General features: G+C 44.9%; 1 protein-coding gene across 1 annotated transcript; it reads right to left on the bottom strand.

The window, feature by feature from the left end:
* Nucleotides 1–1,034: 1,034 nt before the first annotated feature.
* LOC121611039 (G patch domain-containing protein 8) lies at nt 1,035–5,015 on the bottom strand. The gene has a single exon (XM_041943401.1). It carries the CDS (start codon nt 5,013–5,015, stop codon nt 1,035–1,037), a length of 3,981 nt encoding a protein of 1,326 aa, XP_041799335.1.
* Nucleotides 5,016–23,886: the final 18,871 nt, after the last annotated feature.

Genomic DNA, 23,886 nt, shown 5'->3' with positions numbered 1-23,886 from the left:
CAGCATGCGTTGCAACATGTTGCGCAATCAACATGAATCAGAGAGAATAAGAAAAAACGCTGAAGCTCATTTATTTTCACCCAAGTTTTAATGCAACAGTTCCGATTCATTCATGACTGTCTCAACAACTGATTTGTTAAATGCTGTGTGGCAAAACTCTCATGTCACATATGAATATGAAAAGTTGTTGACGTGCTTGCATCACTGAAGCCGTTCAGTGTGGAATAAGCATTGGTCAAGGTTAAATTCACCTTTTATTTTATTGTTTCCCATGACTCTATATTATCACTCACTGTCAGAATATTTACACTATAGAGATAAAACGGGTCTTTACATGTGTCAGATATGGAAATTAAGTTATTGTCCTTCCCAATGTATCTGTGTGTGTGAGTGTCAGTTCAGAATTACCTCTATCTTGCACACACAAATACAGTATATATCCCAGTGAAAATGGCTGTGCTATGCCCTGCGGTCTCTGGAACGTTATTATGTTTGTTGAAAGTCACACTCTAACTCAGATAACCTGTATGAAATGGAGATAAGGAGAGAGTATTATCACTATTGCCCCCTGTCCCTGGCATGAAGGATACTTCAAAAGGCAGATAGGTCTGTCTGTGGTTCAGAAGGAAGAGAGAGGATGACACAAGCCCAGCTTGTCTTTGAATAGCAGGTGCACCTTTCTCTTTATTCTGGGCCTGAATGAGAAATGATGGAAAAAGCAAAGGATCAAAGTCTGTTTTCTCACTGTCTGCTACAACACAGCAGAGGCTAGATGGAGAAACAAATTTTCATTTGAAAACAGTCAATAGTTGGGCTGTTTGTGTGTATGCATGCATGTGTGCGTGCACGTAAGGGCATATGTGAGTAAGAGTTGGAGTTTATACTAGTAAAAGCACTGACACATCCCCATTTCAAATAACAGGCTTTTATCCAAACTAAAAATTCCCTCTCTCTCTTTCTCTCTCTCTCTCTCACACACACAACGTCTGTGTTGCCAAGGAAGATTAATAAACATGGCAGCCACTCTGTGAAAATCACAACGCCTTCTGTTGAAACCTCACTGGCCACGCTCTGTCCATGAAAGGCTGTGGGTTCAAGGGTTGCAGAGCTACTGGGGAGAGCGGAGCGAGTGGGGTCGCGTGAAAAGCCGGGGACTGGGGGAGGAGAGGGATAGGATGATGAGACAGCAGGATGGAGGGAAACAGGGAGGATATGGAGAAGGGAGACAGGTGAAGGTGATGAGGGAGGGACGGATGAAGAGGGGGCAGAGGGTGAGGGATCTGAGCTGGGTGTGGGTGGATGGCAGGAGAGGGTGAGGAGGAGGGAGAGGATGTGGAGGAAGCGGGCACAGAGAGGGCTGTGTGTTGTAAAATGATATGATGGAGGCTGGAGAGAGGGGGGGAAGGGGGCAGAGGGGGGAGGTTGGCGACTCTTAGAGACATGGGTTGAGTAAAGTTCTCTTGAGGGGTCACATGTGGAAGTGGGAGACTGACCTGGAGCGTGCGCTGTGCTTGTGTTTGCATCGTGTCTGTGTGAATTGACTGGGTTTGAGGCTGTAAAGGGTTGTGCATGGGTGCAGGTGTGAATTGTTCCTCTGAAGTCCCACAGTTGTCTGCCTGTGCTGTGTGAGTGTAGTTCGTCTCTTTGTGTGTATCTGCACTCTCTTGCGTCTTTTCCAGGACTTTCTGCATGTGCTCTCTTGCCTGCTCTTGCAGGAGGCGATATTTGTCCATCTCCTCAGCGGTAAAGCTGATTGGCGGAACTGTCTCTCCACCTGCCTGTTTGTCATCAGTCCTAATCTGTGATGGGCAGGGATTTGGCGTGCTGCTGGGGCTTGACTCAGCCAGAGGACATTTTTGAGTGTTGATGACTGTTCCAGGATCCCCTCCACTTCCTTTAGTTTCCTCTTCATCCTCTCCCTCCTTCTCCTGACTTTTCTCCAGCAGCCCTTTTTCCCTCCTTGCCTTTCTCTGGATTGCAGGTAGTTTACCTATAAGAGGGAGAAGCAACATCCTGGCTGGTTTCTGTGGTCCAGGTTTACTGGGGGATAGTCCTGGAGTTGCGTCTGACCTGCTTGTTGCGACAGGACCAGAGGGCCCATGGCCAAGGTCAGACTGTTCCTTTAGCTGAGAAGGACTTTTGTCACGATGGTGTGTGTTCACGCCCGAGACTGTGGGAGCAAAAGGGGGTGAACCAGAATGACAGGAGGAGACAGAGGTGAGGCTGGATGGTGTGGACGTGGGACTGCCTTGCTTTTTTGCCTCCTGAGGGGCCTCAGATGAGACGCCTGGAGCTCCTGAGAATGTCCTGCAGGAGCTAACTGTCAATCCATTCACCGTGACTCCCGAGCAGGTGCTGCTCCTGCTCCACTCCCAGCTTAGCTCAGACATGCTGGTGCTGCTGCAGGGGCTGCAGGAGCGAGGGCTGTGGCACCTGCTGGCCCGTGTGTTGATCACACTCTGGGGGCTATACGTCTGCCTACTTGTCCACCACTCAGGGCTGGAGAGGTGTCTTGAGCTCGAGTGTCTGGTGCCCGCACATTTCCACACACAGCCTGGGCTGTCTCTGCTGTCTGCCCCTGTCCTGGAGCCTGACGTGGATCTGTGTGTCCCCCTGTCTTCCCAGCTGTCGCTGCTGCCCCATGTCCATCTGTCCATGCTGCATCTGTCCCAGTCTACATCTTCTGTGCTAAGATGCCTGCTTCTCCAGCCCCAGCTGCCAGGACTGGGGCTAAACCTTGCCAACCGTTCCCACTCCACTGCTCTGTTTCTCGATCTCCACCCGGCCCTTGCCCTGCTCTCCTCGCTACCTCCAGGACAGCTCCCTCTCATCCAGTCCCACTGTTCTGTATCTGAAACCAAGCCCCTGTCTCTCCAACCTGAATGCCCTCCCATTTTCCTGCCCCTCTCTGTCTCCTCCGAGACTTTGCGACGCCTCAAACTCTTCCTCTTACGATGAATGAATTTCCTGTCCCTGTGGAGGAGTTTTCTCTTTCTCGCCGGGCTGCAAGCACAGCTGTTGTCAGGGTAACAGCAGTCAATGAAACTCCTGGGGTTGCTATGGTGACCCCTTTCCCAAAACAGCTTTGAGTTACATCCTGGTGAGAGGGAGTGTAAAGACAAGTGAGACCGCCAGGGAAAAGTCACTGCATCTTCGTCTCGCTTTCCCTCCCCCTTGGTGTCTCTGTCTGCTGTGTGTCTGGTGTGCTGGGAGGAGGCACTGCAGCGTTCTGCCTGCTCTCTGTCTGGCTGTGACTGGGATTCAGTGCTGTGGCTCCTGTGAGGCCTCCTCTTCCTGACAGAGACAGATACTGGCTCAGCCTCACATCTCCCCAGGAGACAGCTGCTCCCTGCTCTCTGCACCCTCCTCCTCCTCCTCCTCCTCGTCTCCCCCATCTCCCCTTGCCTCTTTTTCTTCCAGCTCCCCCCAGCTTCTTCTCTCCTCTCACTGCCAGTGGAGACTGTGGAGACAACACTCCTCACTTTGCACCTTGCTGATTGGCGCTTGTTTGAAGCTTTTTCCTTCTCGCTCCTCTTCCTCTTTCCCAGCTTGTGTTTCTTTGTGTTGGCTTTCCTCTTTTCGCGTGACACTTCTGAGAGACCCACGTACGGCTGTGGAGCGCTGGCACACTTGCACATTGTCTCACTCCCACACTCACACCTGGACGGGCTGATGCATGTCCCTTGTGTGCCAGCCTGGATGACAGACTGTGATTTACAGCTCAGGGCTGTGATGGCTCTCTCCCTGATCCTGCTCGCACCCCCTAATCTGCCTCCCAGAGGATTCTGGGAGTTTGTGTCAGAGCTGTCACTGTGAGCGGGGTCAAATGGATGGGAGGCTGCCCTCACACAATTCTCCAAACTTATCATGCATCTTCCCCTTTCTGGTCCCGTTTCTGATGACGACAGGTTTTTGTTCTTTAGGAACAGGTGTTCCTCTGTCTCCACATCGATATGTTGCTCTGCCTTGAAAATGTCCTCAGTTTGTTCCCGTCTGTGTGCTCTCAGCTCTTGCCTTGTCTGTCTGTGTAAACAGGGATGAGTGCCTGGTGTAAGAATAGCTGGCACACGTGGATCTGATTCATCTGAGAGAGCACACAAGCGATTTTGCCGGGACTCCTGCAGTTCCTCCGTGAGTTGTTCTGGTCGCTGGGGGTTCAAGCAGAGTGGGTTGCAGCTGTAGCAGATGTTTGGTTGAGTTTTGGTGAACTTCAGCAAACGGACAGGCCATCTCAGACAGGTAGAGCCATCTTTTCCCAGCACACACGTATACTGACTGTCCTCTGCCCTCCCCTCTGTTTCTTGCTTTCTCTCTGTCTCGCTGTCTGTGTGTTCAGTGTCCATGTGTGCCCCTGCTAGTGCTGTGCCCCTCATGGTCCCCTGTGTCTGTGATGGCAAGAATAGTGAATCATGGCTCCGATTATCAGGTGCTACTGTGGAAACAGGAGAGTGTTCTTTCACTGTGTCTCTTTTTTCAATCTCCTCCTCTTCTCTGGCAGTCTCTCTGGGGATTGGCACCATGTCGCTTGGCCCACCGTTGTCAGAGCTGGACTTGAGCTTTTCACTCTCACTGTATTTCCTCTCATCTTCTTCCCCAATTTCCCTGTCAATGTCTTCCATTATTCCCTTTATCCTTTCCTTCATTTGTTCCCTCTTCTCTCTCTCCTCCTCTTCTAGGTCTGAGAAGACGGAGGCAGAGGGCTCAAGCCTGGGCCCCCTACGTGAGAAGCAGAAGGAGACTCCAAGCCTGCCTCCCACTCTCCCCTGCTCAGGCAGAGGTAGCTGAGGATACAAGCCCAGGCAAGACTTGGGGTTCACTGCAGAAGGGCCTGAACTGGATAGTGTGATTTGTGGGGACTCTGCTAGAGCAGTGGCCAGCTGTATTTGGGAAGGAGACCGGTATGGATGTTCTGGCAGGAGGCTGAGAGGAGCTGTTCTGGGTTGCGTAGGAGGGGGTCTCTGGGTGTGGTGGAAGGATTCAGGTTTGTCCTCTGGGCTATGGTCTCTTTGGTTCATGTCTCTATCTTGCTGCTGGCTCACAGCCCTGACTTCACTTCTTAGCCCATAAGTCCTTCCTGGGACTCTGCAACAGAAAGTAATAGAAATATTATTGATTCTAGTTGATTTAAGTTGAATTCACTCCAGCTTTGCTTATTTTGATTACATTTAATTAAAACCTTAAAATTGGTATATGAATTTAAAAGCAAAGCCATCATGAAATATGCCTGAGTAGCATAGACAGATTAAATTCATTAAGACAGAAAACCAATTAAAACTGTAAATAACTTATGAACTTTTTAAGTTAATTAGTGGTTAATTAATCAGTTATTGGTTGTGGCCCAGAATGATAGCACTGAGTAAAACTGTGCTTTATGAAATCACATAGGATTAATGAGAAATTGAACTAAATGTACATTTAAATATACAGACAAGTAGAGGTATAAACTGTATGTACGGAAAGAAAGAAAGAAAGAAAGAAAGAAAGAACTGCAGACAGACTGAAAAAAGCAGAGGCAAGATATTCATAGTAATGCTGTTCACATATCGTTCCCTGATTATAGCAAAACACATCTAATTGCACAGGGAATAGGTGCAATCAAGTTGATGATTACGTGACGCATTGTTTATCTATCAGTTGTTTTGATTGCTTTAGGTTTGCGAACCTGGAGGTAGGTTTCATCTTCCATCTTGTTTCTTTCATTTTTTTTACTCCTTTTAGAGCGAGCTACATTGATGCTGCTATTCATTCTTCTCTAAACTGCACCTCCTCCTTCTGCAAGTGATCTGCTCGCATAGTGTCAGCAAGAATGTGTCTGCATGTTATATTTACTTCACCTGTGGCCTATCTAGGACAACTGAGTGCTCTGACATCCGTGGATGCATCCATCACATCTAAGAAACGTTGACTGGATGTGACGTACTCTAACCCCTCTAGACTCCTGCCCCCGGTCTCATTACACACACACACACACACACGCAGCCACAGACACACACAAATACACACTACTCCCACTCACTGCTGAGTATCCTGTTGCAGCTGCGCAAGCTGGTGCAGACGTCTGAGAGCCTTCTCCTGTTTGCGTTGGTCCTTCCATGATTTTGAGGCCACGTTGCGAGCAAACTCCCTGTGCTTGAGTTCCTTCAGCCTCTGCAGGAAATTAAGATTAAGGGGGATAGAGGCAGGGACAGGAAAAGTATGTGGAGGGCAGGGAGTAGCGAGGAGAGTGCACGAGTGGCATAAAGAAGAGAGAAGAGAGAGTGACAGATTAGTTTTAGGAAGCTCTCTGCAGGCAGCTGTCTTTCAAACCATACACATCAGTCAGCAGCATTTGCAGATGTTCTCCTCCAGAGCTCATGTCCAATTAACTCCATTCAGCCTGGAAGAAAGCGTCTTTCCTCCAACACACAGCTTGAGAGCAAACACAACCCAACTGGTGAATAGTAGATTACAGACACAGCTGAGATGAGTGACATGAGTGATTTAATGATGGTGATGCTCTTGCCACTGAAATTTCTCAAATGTTCAGCCCCTAATCAGTCATTGCAGCTTAACTGGGGAGACCTTCTGATCCAATGAAATCTGCCTTTGAGCTGGAGTATACCAAAGCCATTGATTTACTGGTGCTGAAATGACACGTCGCCAAACATAAAGGAACAGCCACTTGTCATTGGCAAGATAACCCTGTGAGACATCGCAATGGCTGCAGATTCCAGTTCCGAAAAATGCCACAGCATTGTTTCATGCATGCTGAGTGTGCGTACGTGTGTGTTTATGCACACATGCACAAATGCAAGAAATGTAACTACACCACAGTGAGAATAATTTAATTTTGAGCAAACCGGTGGGTCTTCACCTTTATCATGGTGCAGAAAAAAAATAACAATTACCTCTGTTTTTTGTGTGTGTGTCTTTTGCAGGAATCCACATGTGTGTTTGTGCAAAACTATGTGTCTATAACCATAGGTGCGCCGTTCCTCTCAGGGAAACAATGATTCATGCCTCTCTCTCCGGTTTCCTTTTCTGACACACTTTAATCCCCCTTTATCCATGCTTGGCAGGTGTGTGTGTGTGTGTGTGTTTGTGTATGTGTGCGTGCATGTTAGTGTGTGTCTTTTTGTCTGTATATGTGTGTTTATGTGTGCCTGAAGGCTAAAGCAGGACTAAGAAGTTTGGGAATAGCTGCAGTATCGTGCACAATTATCCCCTCTATCTCCAGCATTATTCTCTCTCACTTCCCAGCATATTTTAGCTGCCTCAGTGTGCAATCCACCCATGGCTTAGAATTTCAGGATTTGTTGTTTATCTTATATATTTGTGAAGCTATCCTGTAGTATAAATTTGCAACAGGATTACACCACTCTCACTTTTAGATTATGTTACGCTATTATCCACCCATACAGTATGTATCACACACACATGCACACATCAGATTAGCCCCTCAGACATCAGATTTATTTTTACACTCACTCTCTTTCACACCCAGATCTTCTGCGGGAGCTGACAGTCGTCAGGTTAATCTCTGCTGAGTCTTACACAATCGGGTGTCTTTTTACATTATCACTTGATGCTTAACAACCCACTGTCAGCTCACTGAAGACAGCATTAAGTATGTACCGACGGAGCAGCACATGTGGGCTTGTATCCCTTCAACATACGTGTCTTACAGTATAGGTGTTTGTGCACTTTAGATGCGTGTGTGTGTTAGTATGCAGTATGGAGCTTTCAGGGGCTTTGATGCCAAGCTCATTCTATGGGAAATATTAATCATGTTCAAGCACAGATGCATACTTAATGAACTACTGTGGACAGCGCCAGGAAAGAGGAGGAAGACTCGAGGAAGAAAAGATCAGAGACGTAGTGTAGCTGTCCATGGCAATGACTGTGTGTGAGTCTGTAATAGATGGAATATATGAAGATGAATTCTTCCTCCTTCCTCTTGCATTTGCACTCTGCCAGGTTATTGTTCTTTCTTAAAAACAGGTCCCACTGCAGGCAAACCTGTAGCTATATTTAGAGCCAAACAAAATATTGTGCGCAGAACCATTTTCACGGAGCACACAGGGCAGAAATATTTCTGTTTTCCCACTTTAAAGGGGATGCTTTTGTCTTCAAAGATGATGTCATGTCCCCAACAGCAGGAAGTGATATTACTCTCGCTCTCCAACATGCCAGTCTCGCTATGTGCTATGGAGCTCGATCCGTCTGTCAAAGCCTCGATCAATATTCCTTTAGATGTGTTAAGGAGTGCGCAGGCTGAGGCAACCAGGGATGAGTCAGAGTTGATTCATATCCACTAGGGCCTTAGAATGAGGGATGATGTATTCTTAGGTAGCATGCGAGCGGCCATGCTAATGGGCTGATTGCTCTTTTATTTAAAAGGGAGTGTAATTCTGTTGTAATGAGCAATTTCAGTAAATGCTGATAAAGCGCTGTACTCAGACATGTTTATCCCTGAATCGATGACAAGGAAAGGAAACAGAGCAAACGCAATCAGCTTCCATTCTCCAAAGCCAATACTCCTGCAGGGAAGCTGTCTTCAGCTAGAATTTCATCTGTTGTCTGCTCGGTGGGCAGAGTGTGCATGCATGCCTGTATGCGTGCGTGTGTGAGTGTGTGTGTGTGTGTGTGTGTGTGTGTGTGTGTGTGTGCGCGTGTGTGTGTGCGTGTGTGTGTGTGTGCGTGTGTGTGTGTTCCTACAGTGCCAGTGGCTACTGTCAGCTCAGTGCCTCATGCAGCTCATTTCATGTGCCTGCCGCTGGCTAAAACAAAGCATTAACATTGGCCTGCAGTTGCCTCAATTCATTTTCAAAGAACAATGACAGTGGAGGAACAGTCTCATTTAATGTTTATTTCATGTTGCACAGTGTGGGCGTTCAGAAGTGGGAAGCGGCTTGGCTTGGTTCAGAGATTGCCTGTGTTTGAGGACAAATGTGTACCGGGGTAAGTGCATGTCTGTATGTTTTTGTATGTGAGTGTATGTCTTGGCATGACAACAGATAGCTGTAGGAGAAAGTGCTATCAGCAGAACCTTCAGCTTGTTAGTCCAGAGTGGAAGTTGTGTATGAAAACGGATGTGAAAGCAGAACGCAGGAGAAAACCTGCTGCCGGGCCTTTTCCTAATGGTCCATTGGCCTCATCTTGTCCAAACCGGAATAACAGAATCATACTTGAGCTGTGACTAATAGCTCCATGTTTTATTTGGTACAGAATATTTATTTTTCTTTTGAAGGAAGTACAAATTGAAGAATAAAGTGAATCCTGTAGCAGCGTCCTTGTGTACCAAACACGTACAAATCAATTGCTCTACATTTTTAAGTAAAGACAAAAGAAATTTCCATTATTGAGATGAATTTAAACTAAAAAACTATGCACATTCTGATTTTTCTCCCCTGGATTTCATTCAGGTGTCTTTGGTTACTGCTCTCATTTCCTGCAAGGCTGAGAGTATAAAACACTGTACCCACTTGATTCTGTGTCTGAAATCAACTGTATTTTTTATTTATTAATTGGTCCAGCTACAAGGTCAGTTTATTTTTGATGCAATATGCATATTCAAACAATGCTCTGCTTGGGGTCCTGGAGACCCTGGGCCCTCTATAACAGCTCTACACTTGACTTAACATTGACACTTTTCCTAATTTTATGAGAATTGCTTTGCTTTTAATCGTCCACTAATGACCACTAAAGGACCAGCCGTAGCTGCTGCTTTCTAGTGGTATCTTGGGCAAGATACTGAAGCCCAAAATGGTCCCAACTGCTGAGTCATTAGTGAGCGCAGAATCATCATGAAGCGCTGTATCGCTCCTGATGACCACGCTGCCATCAGTGTGTGAGTGTGTGTGTGTGTGCTGACATGCTTGCATGCTGCCGTGGCTTTTCCTGTGCTCTACATCTTTATTACTCTGCTCTATCCGTCCCAAATCCCAGAGTCCACTTTGATTTCAGTTATGAGAGTTTTATCAGAGTATGTTCATGATGGCTCTTCTGACCCAAAAATGTAAAGATGACACGTATTTTTGTAACCTTCATCAAACGTGTCTGCCCAGATTGTGAGGGAGTGGGTTATCACTGCTTTTCTACAAATCAGGTATTAGGTCAGCAAAGGAAAAAAGTTTGACTCTGTCTTTTACTCTTTACTCTGTCTTTATAGTGTACATAGTTCCTCTATATCTATGTCATGCCTGATGTTAATAGTAGAGGCTCATTTTTATGTAGTTTTTGTACTTCCGTCTAGCTGCTGAGACTTAAATGTGACTTAAATTTCTCTGCCTGGGATGAATAAAGTTTATCTTATCTTTTCTAAGATATCAGGCTGTTAAAATGAAAAAAAAAAGGTAAGTGTAGTCCTACATGTGTGTATATACTGTATTTGTTTTGTGTGCATTTGCCTCGAGCTGAGGTGTTTCACCGCTGTTTGTGTACTTAGAAGAGATGAGGCATTTGTCACACTGCTACTGTCACCTGCTGGGAAACTGTACCCAATGGGCAGATTGACATAGAAATGTAAAGTAGCTTTCCATCAACCTGCATTATACCAACACGCCTAAATTCCATGACAAGAGATCATAAAAAATATCTGCTTGTGTGTCTGTTTGTGTGCTGTTCCGTGCTATGTGTGTGCGTAGCCGTAGTGCGGGTGCATCCCATGTACCTGTTTGTGTGCATGGTCGTAGGAATTGATGTGGTTGTCAAACTCCTGGTGTCTGAGGTACTGCTTGTGACACAGCTCACAGTAGAAAAGAGCCTTCAGATCCTCCACTGAGCAGCCCAAAGCCCTCTCTGCACGCTCCTGGAGAAAGAGAGAGACAGAGAGAATGAGTGAAAAGCGTTGGAGGGATTGGGGGAGAGGAATGAGAGAGTCGAGATAGAGGCATAGCCAGAGAAAGACATAAAGGGTTAGGGGGGCAGAGATAGAGAGCAAGAGGAGTCAGGGGAGGGGGGTAGAAAGAATGGCAGATTGTTAGCCATTTAGAGCAAATCTGCATCCCAGAGACATCAGCAGTAATAGCCTCTACATGTGCTCTGCATAAAACTGTTAAACGGCTTCCCATTAAAGTACACTGCCTTTGTCGCTGTTGCTGGAGGTTGGACAAAGGCACTGAAGCCCGGTGCTCATGGCAACTTGAGCCTGGGGACACATTTAATACAGCCACTATAATAAAAACCTGCGTATGTACTGTCATGGCAAATAATCTGAGTTTGACTGCAGAGAAAGCGGCAATTGTGTCCGACAGACAGAAAACTTGTGCGTCTGAAAGGAAGAACTTAGACTTTTGTACGCTGGCAAAATCGTGCACGTGGAGAAGAGAACACACACACACACACACACACACACACACACACACACACACACACACACACAAAGGCTTGTAAATAGCATGTGGATAGACAGATACACATATGCATGCACTGCGCAAATGGTACATGGACCTCAGGGGATAAATCGCTTGTCTGCATGCTCACATCAGCCAGAGGGCTTTATTTCTTTTTTGGTCCGAGGACATGCACAGTGTTGTGTGCAATAAATGTGTGTGTGTGTGTATGTGCGTGTGTTCAGGGGTGTGTGTGCATTCATGCCATACTCTGCTTCAGAATGTAATTTCCCTCAGGCTAGGGGCTGCCAATAAACACTATTGAATTCTGTTCTACACTGACATGATGGGAATTTAATTTGAGGTTGTCACTTCTTTCTCTCTTTCTCTCCTTCTTTCCTTCACTCTGTCCATCTCTGGGATCTTTCCCCCTCACTGCAAACTCTCTGCTGTCCCAGCCTTTTTTCCCTCCTCTTCCAACGCGCTCTTTTTCTCCTTTCCTTTATCTCCCCTGTTATCCCCTTTATTTGCCTTTTTCTCTCTGCCTGGCATGCTCCTTTTCTGTTTGGTGAGCCCTGGGTCATGCAGTGACAGAGTCTATTGGCCCCAATTTGCTTCAGTAATATGCCTGCACACGGGAACAGAGGTGAGAGGAAAAAGAGACGAAGGATAGGAATGCCAGCAAGTGGAGAAATGACCCCTGCCTGCCCTCGCAGACACATGCAGACACACACACACACACACACACACGCACACACACACACACACGGAGGAATGCAGAAAAAAAACAGCATTATTATTACCATAGAGTCTAACAATGCCTGCTGTGCATGCCATCATTTGTCACGCATATAAATGCTATATCCAGGCTATTTTTAATTGCACACGTCCAAAATGTCCTCACTCTCCAAAAATGTTCTTATTCCCGAGGTCCAAAACTCAAATTGGTTCTCACAAAGATAGCTGTACAAGAACACACACACACACACACACACACACACACACACACACACACAGGGGAAAAACTGTCTTCCTGTTCAATTTGGCTTGCAGTCAGAGTGGGTGAAGAGGTTGGGAGGCTGAAGGAACGACCAGGCTGACACGACTCTCCTATACTGAAATCACCACAAAGGTAACTAATATACATTGATCCTGTGTTGCTCTGTGTGTGTGCGTGTCTGTGTGTGTGTGCGTGTGTGTGTGTGTGCCATGGTATCGATCGGCTTAAATCATGACCAGGAAATGATCCAATCACCCAGAGCGGCCTTCCTTTGAGCGCTGCGGGGCAGATGAGATTGAGATAATGAATGCTGATTATTTGTCAACCTATGGGTTTACCAGAGATTACACAGGAACTGTGTAAGTGCATACCTTCACATGTATGTGTGTGCACGTGTACATTTTGTGCGGTTGCCTGTGTATCATCTAACCCTTTCTTCTCACCTCTCTGTGTTCTGTCAGGATAATGATTCTGAATAAGGAAAAATATATATGAAAAGAGGGCTGTATGCATGTGAGAAAAGGCGTAAAAAAGAATTGTGTGCTTGCATATGCGTGTTTGCGTATGTGTGTGTGTGTGTGTGTAAAGTCAGTAACCATTTATTTTTGTCAGGGGGATCCTGACATGCGATTCCCTGTTTTCCTGCTGAATACGTAAATCAAACATGAATGCTTTCATTTGCCTTACATCATCTGTGTACACCTCATATGATTCCTGCCCTTACGCACCAACACAGAATCCATACACACACTTACAGAGTCACATCTATACTTCCAGCACAAACACCTACACATTATGCATGCACAGTCACACGCAGCCTGTCAACTTGATATACCACTGCTAAATAAATCTAGACCTCAATTTACCTCACTAGTGTAAATCTGTTTGCAGAGAAAGCACAACTGATATCTGCAGACCTGAATGGACCCTGATTGTTTGCATGATTATGTGTGTGAGTGTTTGTGTGAGACTGTGAATTTCTTTTTTTTTCTTTCTTTTGGCTTATCCTCAGTTTGTGGGAAAAGTGCCATGTTATCCTTCTTCATAGCTGAAATTATGCCACAAATAAGAGTCATGGTGAACTTTAACAGGTCATGCTTAAAGTGTTTTACACATGTAGTCTGTCAGCGTTTGAACAGGTGTGCACTTGAAACTAATGATATACAATAATTGCTTAAAGAAACGTAGAAAGAAAAGGTCCCTTTGAGAGCCCTGCAGAATGGAACTGCGGCAGCACCTTTGTGATTCAATTACCCTTCCATTACCACTGAATCTATTCAAACTAGCCTCTTGATTTTTTTGGATGTCTGATTTTTATAGCATATGAAATAAAGATAGTATTCTGACTAGTTGTAAGCATACTTAGACTTGTGAAGATTTCAAATGAACATAAGGAAAAGTGTTTCAGAATTCTTTGTCTGACGTTCTTGACCTGTAACACCACTCTGCACAGAAACTCATTAGATAATATACATATTGCTATTATAACTCTAACATTTTGCAAGTAAGCTGACTGCAGGTGGAGCCTTCACAGGCAGAGGGAAACTTGATTTATGTGGAAGGCAAAGATTGTTCAACCCCGAGTTAAAAAAGCTAAAACGCAAATATGAACAGCAAGTGGCAAAGTGGTGAAGCTCGCTCCATCCTCGCTTGTGAACGACTGAGCCTTTCTCTTTTGATGCTCACCTGTTACCAATCAACCTGTTTACCTGTGGAATGTTCCACACATGTGGTTTTGGACCATTCCACATCTTTCCCAGTCTCTTGTTGCTCCTGTCCCAACTTGTTTGAAATGTGTTGCAGCGTCAAATAAGCAGATATTTACAAAAATTAATGAAGTTGATGAGGTCAAACATTGACTATATTGTTTTTGTGCTGCTTCAATTGAGTATATGTGAAAAAGGACTAGTAATTTATCACATTCTGTTTTATTTATGTTTTACACAGTGTCCCATTTTTTTTTCAGAATCAGGATTATATTTATATTTAAATGCAGCTGTAACTCACTCATTCAAACTTCAAACTGTCACAATCTGTCTCGATGCTCCTTCTCTCCCGCCACCTTTCTTGTCGCCCTTCAGTGCTATTCTCCACTTATCCACTAGAGGCCCTCAGACTTTTTCATCTTTCCCCATCACCTGACTGCCCCGCCCCATCACACACCTGCACGTGAGTGATGAGGTGCTTTCCTCATCTGCTCTGCAGCTTCCTGCACCTCCCCACCCACGTCCTCACCTGCAACTAATGTCATCATCAGCCACTCACTGTATTTAATGGTCTACTTCCTTCTTCCTTGCCAAATTGTTGTCATCATCCATGTGCTTTTTGTCTTCACTGTTTTTCTGATGCCTGTTACCGGAACCTGTTTTTCCTTGCCTGACTTCCGTGTTTGACCATTTCCCTGTGTGATGGATTTTGGATTCTTTCCTGCTCCCTTTGGATTTATTTGCCTGTGCTGGACTGCTGCCCGCTGGTTATGAGCCTCGCCTGCCTTACTTTACCGTAAGCTTTTTTATGTTTTTGTTTTGATTGTTACAATAAAATCATTGACCTGCACCTGCTCTCCCTCAGAAGTCTCCGACCGGGTCTTTCCCCTGTTATCATGCTTGCACGAGCCGTGAAAAAAACAATACAAGACAATCTACAAAACAATTTGAACAATATAAATAATATGTGACATCCACGTGAAAGAAGGTTAGCAGTCACACAATTTGTGTTGACAGAAGAAGTTGTTCGTTTAAGGGGTTATCGAAAACGGTGAAGTGGCCTCTTTGAATTTGCACTCTACATGTAAGCTTCATGTTAAGTCACTTGCATAGGTTCAGCTTTTAAATAATTTATGCTTTAACCAATTACATTAAAATCATGTTCAGCCACCTACTGTAGTGTACTTGAGCTAAATTGTTTCACTTATCCCACTGGTCACTTTCTTGCTGGTTGTAATTAAATATTGAACAGCATTTTCATGGATGGCTGGACTCGCTCTAGACAGATTGTGTGGGGGACAGTGATTCTGACACAGCATTTTAAGAGCATTTTGCTTCCATAATTTGATGTACTTTCTGTTAAAACAGTATGTTTGGATGGGACTTAACGCAGGGAGAGATCATTAAAACTAGAGCTCAAACGGATGGGATGTCACTAGAAGAAAATCGCAATATTCTTACAATGTAACAAAGTATGACATTTTGATATTAAAATGCTGCAAATATTTTCATATTAAGTAGGTGCAGAGAATAAGAGTCTTTCATCAGTATGTGCGGATAAGTGAATGTGACTTGATGTGCATGTGGCGAGCGCTTGAATATCTTTTGTACAGGAGTGTGAATTATTTGTGTCTCCTCAGACTTGTTAACTATGCTGGCTTGGACATACTGGGATAAGACTGATCAGATGTGATAATTGCTAACAGGATCGCAACACAAGTTTTAATTGCAATCTTGGTTCAGTGTGAAATCCAAAACAAATCCAAACGAGCAAAAAACAGGCCGACATAACACTCAGCATGCATAATAAATCTACGCAGGGAGAGGAGAGGCCAGCAGCAGCACGACTGGCAGTTACAGACTCTCTGTGTTCAAGTATATCAACTTCTACTGAAGACAACTTTTACTGCAGGGGGTAGAAGAAGTAGGAAAGAACTTCATTAATATGGCTTACTTTGAGGAAACCATTGTTACAGTAATTGCGGTACAAACACGGGCAATACGAGGCTGCACGCCAATTAGTAGCATGTCTCCTTGTGAACTCTTTGCACAGCATGTCTGTAATACCACTGTTAGTCTCAGCACTGTTTCTCTTTGCGTCAGTATTTTGTCGTATGTTATGATTTTCAAGACTCAACCTTCCAATTTTTTCAAAACTTTGCTTCTTTCCAGCTCTGTTGCAGGGATCGACGCGTGTTGCTATGAAACCTATTGTTTAGTACAAAGGTATTGATTCTTTTATCGAGGAAAACTGGTGAGCGACAATCAACTGACTCATATGAGGCACTTGTCTGTAAGTCACAATATTTCATGCATCGCCTGTATTTACTGCTCATATCTAGCATTTCATTTTTTCCAACGTATTAAAAGGTGCAGAAATGAGTGCACCCTCAATTGTTTAAACTATTGAATAGACCTTCTGGGATTTCAGAGTGTTGCCTTTCATAAAAAGAGCCCAAAATGAGCTCGCTCAAAAATAACAAGGCTGCCTGCCCTTTAGAAAATTTCATTAATCTTGAAAGTGTGCTACCCATCTTCCATCTAGAGGAGAGGAGAAAAGGAGTATGACACAGGACCAAGCTGTGAATATGAGATGCTTATGAATCCAGAGAACTTCTAATTGCCACCTTGCCTTGTGAGAACAATTCAATAAACAATTCCTAACTGTTTATCAAGCCCAATTAAGTCTTTAATTATCTTCAGCTATAATTATCACCCTAACTTGGCCACTGTAATGAATAGAAACAATTTCATTTGTGGTAAAAAAAATAATTCGGCAAATCAGTTTGCCTCCCGCTCCAGCCCCCTTCTCAGTCAGCTTACATGTATCTGCCGCTCTGTTCTCCTGCCTGCCTGCCTCTGAAGCGTCCCTGCGATCCTCTCCGTCAGACACACATGCATTCGCTCATGCGCCGTTAGAGAGTCTGGCAGTGTCAGAGTCTGGCGGTGTGGTGTGATTTCTGGCCATTCTTCTGTAGCTAATGACAGCTGACCTGAGGGCTAAGCTGCTTGTTACTGTAATGACCTGTAGATCTCAGCGGCAGACATGCTTGTGCACAAACACACACGAACACAGACTGCCAAACAGGATAGCAGAATGTTAATGAGCTGATATTTGCGGCTTTAATGCATCTCCCTTGACTGCCTTTTAATATGCCTCCATTGCCAGTACCCACCCATTTATCCATTCGATGCGTGTATACATCTGCATCCATCCCAGCCTGTGTTTTTGTCTACCTCTCATTGTGTTTGTATATCTTTGTTTGCTCCAGATCATTAATGCCAGTTAGAAGTATGGCCAAAACAAGTACATGGAGCCACCATAGCCAAAACCGCAGATGTGTTGACCATAGATACAGTCATTAGGGTTCTCTTACAGCCAAAAGCACAGATGTGTTAGTACCAGTGAGCTACGTCATCTCACACTCTGCCAGCAACCAACCCTGTGAAAAAGACACTGGATAGGCGAAAAATAACTCAGAATACAAGATTACCATGAACAAGGAAAAGTACAAAGTGTATTCCAATGATCCAGCGTGAGGTGTATCATGAGTCACTGAGTTTCTGTGTAATCAGTATGCTATCTTAAGCACCAGCGTCTGCGCCATGAATCACCAGTGTTTGTCTGATTTTCTTCCTTTGCTTTGTCTTGCTCAAAATATAACCAAATGTCCCATCTCCCTCTGACCTTTTAAGTTGAGCAGCATGCAAGAAACAAACTGAATAAATAAATGATGAGGAGATTATATTTGCTAATTTGCCCTGTGCCCTTTTGTTGGAGTTGAATGTGGTGTGCTTCTCCCTGGACTTGATCCTGAAACTCAGCGTCTGTGTCCATATTACATGTGCAAACAAAACAAAATTGTAGCCACAGTGTGTCTTGATGACAGCTTTGCACACTATTAGCATTCTCTCAACCAGCCTCATGAAGTAATCACCTGGAATGATTTTCGATTAACAGGTGTGCCCTGCCAAAAAGTTAATAGGTGGAATTTCTCACCTTAATGCATTTGAGGCCATCAGTTGTGTTGTGCAGAGATAGTGTTGGTATACAGAAAATGACCCCACTCGACCGTAGTAATCGAAATTATGGCAAAAAACGCTCAACTAAGTTAAGAGAAATGACAGTCCATCATTGCTTTAAGACTTGAAGGTCAATCTGCAACATTTCAATGAATGTGTCTTCAAGTTCAGTACAAACCATCAAACACTATGATGAAACTGGCTCTCATGAGGACCGCCCCAGGAGAAGAAGACCAAGAGTTACCTCTGCTGCAGTGGATGACTTCATTACAGTTACCAGCCTCAGAAATAGCCAATTAATGACCTCTCAGATTACAGCCCACATAAATGTTTCACAGAGTCCAAGTTGCGGCAACTATTCGAGGGAGACTGTGTGAATCAGGCCTTCGTGGTTGAAGTGCTGCAAAGAAACCGCTACTGAGGGAGACCAACAAGAGGAAGTCAGTTTGAGACACAAGAAAGAACACCAGACAAGTGGAAATCTGTACTTTAATCTGATGAGTCCAAATATGAGATTTTTGGTTCAACCACCATCTCTTTGTGAGATACAGAGAAGGTGAATGGAGGCAATGAGTGGTTTATTCAAAACTGAAAATACACGTAACCAGCGTGGCTAACACAGCAGTGATGTGCCATCCCACATGGTTTGTGCTCAGTGGGACCATCATTTGTTTTTCAGCAGGACAATGACCCAAAGCACACCTCTGGGCCACGTGAGGGCTATTTGACCAAGAGGGAGAGTGATGGAGTGCCGCATCAGATGACCCGGTCTCCACAATCACCCGACCTGAACCCAGGTGAGATGGTTTGGGATGAGCTGGACCACAGAGTGAAAGAGAGCTCAGCACAAATAGACTGTTGGAAAAGCATTCTAGGTGCTTTGTTTACACTTTTTTGCGTACCACATACTTCCATATTTGTTATTTCATAGTTTTGATGTCTTGAGATTTAATCTACAGTGTAGAAAATAATATGTAATATGGCCAGGCCTGTAGCAGTTTAGTCAGTTGATTAAGAAAAGTTCACTGTTTTGCCTTAAAGCATCCGGATTACTTTGTATGCTCAAGGTCTTGTCCTGAAAACAGAGCATTTCTCATATGGAAATCTGCATGTTCAACATTGTTCATGCAATATGGATGTGAACACGCTCAGAAACACTTCAAGCTCAAAGCCAGCGCTTAAACCTTGTCACTGTTTTAAATCAAACGTGATGAAATACATAAAAAAAAACAGAAAATATGTTACCCTCTAAATACTGCACAGTAAATTCTGCTTTCATGCTCTGTTTACAGGAGGTAATCTGTGTTACAGATGTACAGTTAAAAATAAATCTGCTCTCAACATGTCTGTAGGCGTCTATGCTGCTGACAGACTTCAAGAGCGAGACTTGTCTATTAAAAAAGAGAAATCTGCACTCATGTCCTGACTTCATGTATAACATGTGATGTATCACATCCAAATATAAAAGAGGGTGAAAAATAATGAGAGAAGTGTGTTCAAAAGCCTCAAAATAACTGTACTGCTTTTGTCTGGGGCAACAGCAGGAAGTCTGTGGCATGAACAAATTGCACCGCTCTCCCGCCGAAGTCATAAATCTATGATTAGTCACAAGGCCCAACCAAACGATCACTCAGCGAGCGATCAAAATTTAATTCCCCGTCCATCACAATGCAAGGCCAAAGAGCCCCTCCACTGATCTGTCCACCCCTCTCTGCCTTCATTCTCTCCATCTCCCTCTCTCTCTCTATTTCTCTTCCCCATTCAACAGGGCTTCCTTGTTTTCACACAGTCATTCATGCGCTGTATCATTGATCAATCCTATAAGGTGCCACATTTAAAATCTACCCACCTCTCGGCATCCTCCCCCGTCCTCTCTCAATCTGTCTGCGCTCGTGTCATCCTGCATACAATGTGAGGCCAGCCTCTGGCTCGCGCAGGACAAGTTCAACTGATTCACCAGGGCAGAGCATAGCTTACAGCCCAAAAAATGAAAAAAAATGCAAAAAAAAAAAAAAAAAAAAAAAAAGCAGAGGACATCTTAAGACATTTTCTCCACTTGAACAAACATGACCCATAGTTTCTTTCCAGACGTTTTGCGGATAGCATTTGTGTTGGGTGGGATCAAGGCAGAAGCACAAATGCATGAAAGCGTGCATGCAAATTCCTAAAATACCCAAGCGTTCTACAAACTGTGGTCTCCTCTGTGGATTTTAATGTATTTTTATGATCCTACCACTCACTCACTGTGCTCTTCAGGGACTTGCATTTGTTTCTCTAAAAGCCGAAGGTTTCCTTCCCTTACTCTCAGCGCACATTAAACAGAACATCATAAACCAATTACAGGGAGACAAAGGATGGGAGGTACTGTTTAAATGATGGAGAGGTGGACTTTACTCTTTGTCTCTGCCATTTCTACACATATATCCATGCATATATGCAAAGGATGCTTTTTATGCATGTGCTTTTCTTGCACCTCTTGTTTTTCTCTTCGATGCTCTGTCCACCGCTGCTCTCAGGGGTGAAAACGACAAAGAACCTCAGACGGCTCCATTGGTGAGATCTGACCGGCTCTTATCCTTTCACCCTTTCCGTTTCCATCTCTCCACCTCTCATTTATGTCAGGCTTCTTTTTCCTATTCAAGTCTTTTATATTATTTCAGAAGTTTCTCTCAGTTCCTCTCTCATCTGTTTTCCTCTCTCACGCGTTAAAAGCACTTGTCAGTTATGTGTCCTTCCATCTGTGTGCCTATCAGGCTTCTCTCCTCTCTTGCTAAATGTCATCTCCAGTATTAAATGCTTTGCTCTCCCAGCTGGCAGAAAAATGGAATTATATGGACCATACACTCTTGACATTTAAATTACAGACACAATTGAAAACCCTGCGTGGATAAATGGATATACAGTGTAGTTAAGTTGGTACACGCACACGCAAACCCACCGAACACAAAATGTACTGGACTTTTCTGCCCAGGCAAGGAGGCTGATTGACTGCCTCAAAGAGGATTGTGTGTCTATCTGTTAAAGTGATCGAACTGGGACTGTAATCTGTCAGTGTGATGATGCAGATTAGAGTGAAAGACAAGTTAAGAAGATGAAGGTAATCAGTTTGGGAAGTGACAGATTTAAATAACAGGATTAATACAATCAAAGATTACACGCTGCACTCTTAGCGCTCGCCTAAGTCGTGCCGTCTCAGACACTTACTGATGGGGGCCGAGGGGTGTGACAGAGCGAGGGGGAGTGAGGACGGGCAAGAGAGAGCGAAGGGTTGCTGTTGTCGGTGAATTGAGGAATGATTGCTCTCTTTCAGGCATGTGTGATTGCAGCTCCTTTTGTGGCTTTGATGTGCGGCTGAGCGTTTTGTGTGCGTGCGTGTGCGTGTGTGTGCGTGCTCGCCCTGTGTGGTTCCCTCGTGCTATCAGGGGAGAGCGTGAGTGTGTCCAATAAGAGTGAGTGATCTTTTCTCTGGCACATTAGAGCGCGAGTGCACGGATGCCAAATGATACTACAGACGAGAGGGCTGAAAGGAACTGTTTGCTTTAACACCACGCTCATACACGAAACACACAAACTCTCTGAACTTGCTCTACGGTGCACATCAGTCCAACTTTGTTAAAGCTGGTTTTGCTGTACTCAAAGATTGTGTAGCAGTTAAGACTCTGTGCTGGCCGGGGATTGAAATCCCGCCAGGACTCTCTCTGCTTTCAACATCCTGCTCTGCCTCCTTCCATCTCGCTGCTCTCCACATCTCCTTCTCTCTCTGTGTTCTCGCTATCGTTCCCAACTTCTATCCAGCCCTCTGTATGGCTGCTGCATTAGTATGTATGGCCGTGTAGCTCAGGGTTTAGAGGTTTATGTCTCCTAATAGACAGAGATTTGTCCTGTCACACCAACACCCACATACAGCTTAAAGAGAGAGAGAGACAGAGAGAAAACGACTCCCTCCACTCTGTATGCGGAGGGGAGAGAAAGAACATTTATGTTCCTGTCTCATATCCAGAGAGAACGGTTCCATTTCTGTACAGAAAAATTATAAAGCATTCATTTGTGGCTTTCTCTTCTTTTCTCCCACGCTTAGCATCTTCTTCTTTCCCTCTCTCCCGCTCTCTCACTGCCTCTCTCTACCCCTTTCTCTCCCTCTTTCACTCCGCTGTGATTGGATTAAGACCAGAGAAACAGAGTGAGGAGATGAGGAAGGGATGAGGGCTTATTAAGCATGTGAGAGGTGAGATGACATAAAGCTGTACAGAAAGAGATTGAGGAAGACGTGTATGTGACCGTGTGTGTGTGCGTGTGTGCGTGTATGTGTGTGTGTGGCACATTTCTGTATTTATCCTCGCAGAAGGTAGGGTGAGAAGAGGGAGGAAGTGAGGCGTTTAGCTGTGGAGCACTTCAATCAAGGGGCGAGCAATCCTGCATGACCCACTCTGTCATCTATTATTGATGCCTGCCTGAGCCAGGCTGATGAATCATTAAGCCACTCATCAGGCCTGGGAATTCTGCCTCCTCCTCGGCCGATGACACTCATTTACATAAATCACACGCTGCCATTTTTCACATTCTCACACATAAACACAAACACACACACCCACATACAGCCACACACACAAAGTTCATCGATTTCTGGCGTGCTTTGCCATGTGCACGGCTCACGCTTTCTCTTTTTCCAAAGCTTTTTCAAATACACACATCTCTGTCATACCTGGGAGAGACACTTTAACTCAAGCGGCAAACACAGAATTTAGAACACGGCCCATACAGTTGCATGCTCGGAGACGAAAGACAATATGTTCCACATCCTCCAGACCTCACATTATACCGGTCTCCCTCTACCAGACGACAGCCGTGTCTTGCATGTGTAATCGGAACAACTGCACACGCGCAAACTTTACATGTGGAAAGAAACGGGTGAAACAGGAGGAAAGACAGAGAATGACAGAAAAAGAGGCACAGAGAAACAGATCCTACAGAGTTTGTGTTTACTTCTTGCCTCTGGGTTTTATGGCAGAGGAAAAGTGGAGAATCTTAGGGAAATTGATGAATACCCATGGCATGCAGGCACACATGCACTCTCACAATCCACCCACACATTTCTTTTCATCTTTGTGGGGGTATCCCTTCCTCTCCACTCCACTCCTCTCCTTGTCTATCCTCTCCCTCTATTCTCCTCTATTCTCCTCTCCTCTCCTCTCCTCTCCTCTCCTCTCCTCTCCTCTCCTCTCCTCTCCTCTCCTCTCCTCTCCTCTCCCCTCTTCCCCTCCTGCTGTTTCCATGTCTTCCCATTCAGTGTTGTGACTAATCCCGTACCACACGTTAAGAATATACCTCACAGCAAGAGTAAGAAGGCCCGACAGCAGACTCCTGCAGGAACGTGCAAACACAATCACACCAGACATACATACACAAAGCGACAGAGGAACCCGGCACCCTGCCCATATAAAGGAGATAGCCAAGGCCTTGTGGCTGGTAGCTGGAGGCTGCTTGCAGACCACTGTGATCCTGCCATTCTGGCAGCGTGCAGCCAGGACATTTCTGCACAGCGCTAAGCTGAGCGCCTGGCATCTCCAATCTGCTGAACATAGGAATGCTGCTGCTCATGATAATTGCAGTGGGTTGTTCTCTCCAACGCGGCTCATGTGAAGGCAGGTTGGACCAAACAGCATGAATTATTAGTGTCTGCATCATGGCTCTTGCTGCCGGTGGAGGTACGTCTGATATAATTTGATGCGTTGTTACTGATGCATGACCGACCCATCAGAATGTCCTAGTAGGTCCTATCTGCTCCGATACATAAACATGAGAGCAGACCAGAATGAACACACATGTGAGCACACACAATGTTTTT

The sequence above is a fragment of the Chelmon rostratus genome, chromosome 8, assembly GCF_017976325.1.
Source record: "Chelmon rostratus isolate fCheRos1 chromosome 8, fCheRos1.pri, whole genome shotgun sequence".
NCBI classification, from domain to species: Eukaryota; Metazoa; Chordata; class Actinopteri; order Chaetodontiformes; family Chaetodontidae; genus Chelmon; species Chelmon rostratus.
Note: the sequence above shows the minus strand (reverse complement) of the source record. Positions and strands in the feature narration are given on the sequence as shown.

What these genes read in the sequence shown, in the direction of transcription:
- LOC121611039 (XM_041943401.1), bottom strand. Translation starts at nt 5,015, where the DNA reads ATGAACCAAAGAGACCATAGCCCAGAGGACAAACCTGAATCCTTCCAC.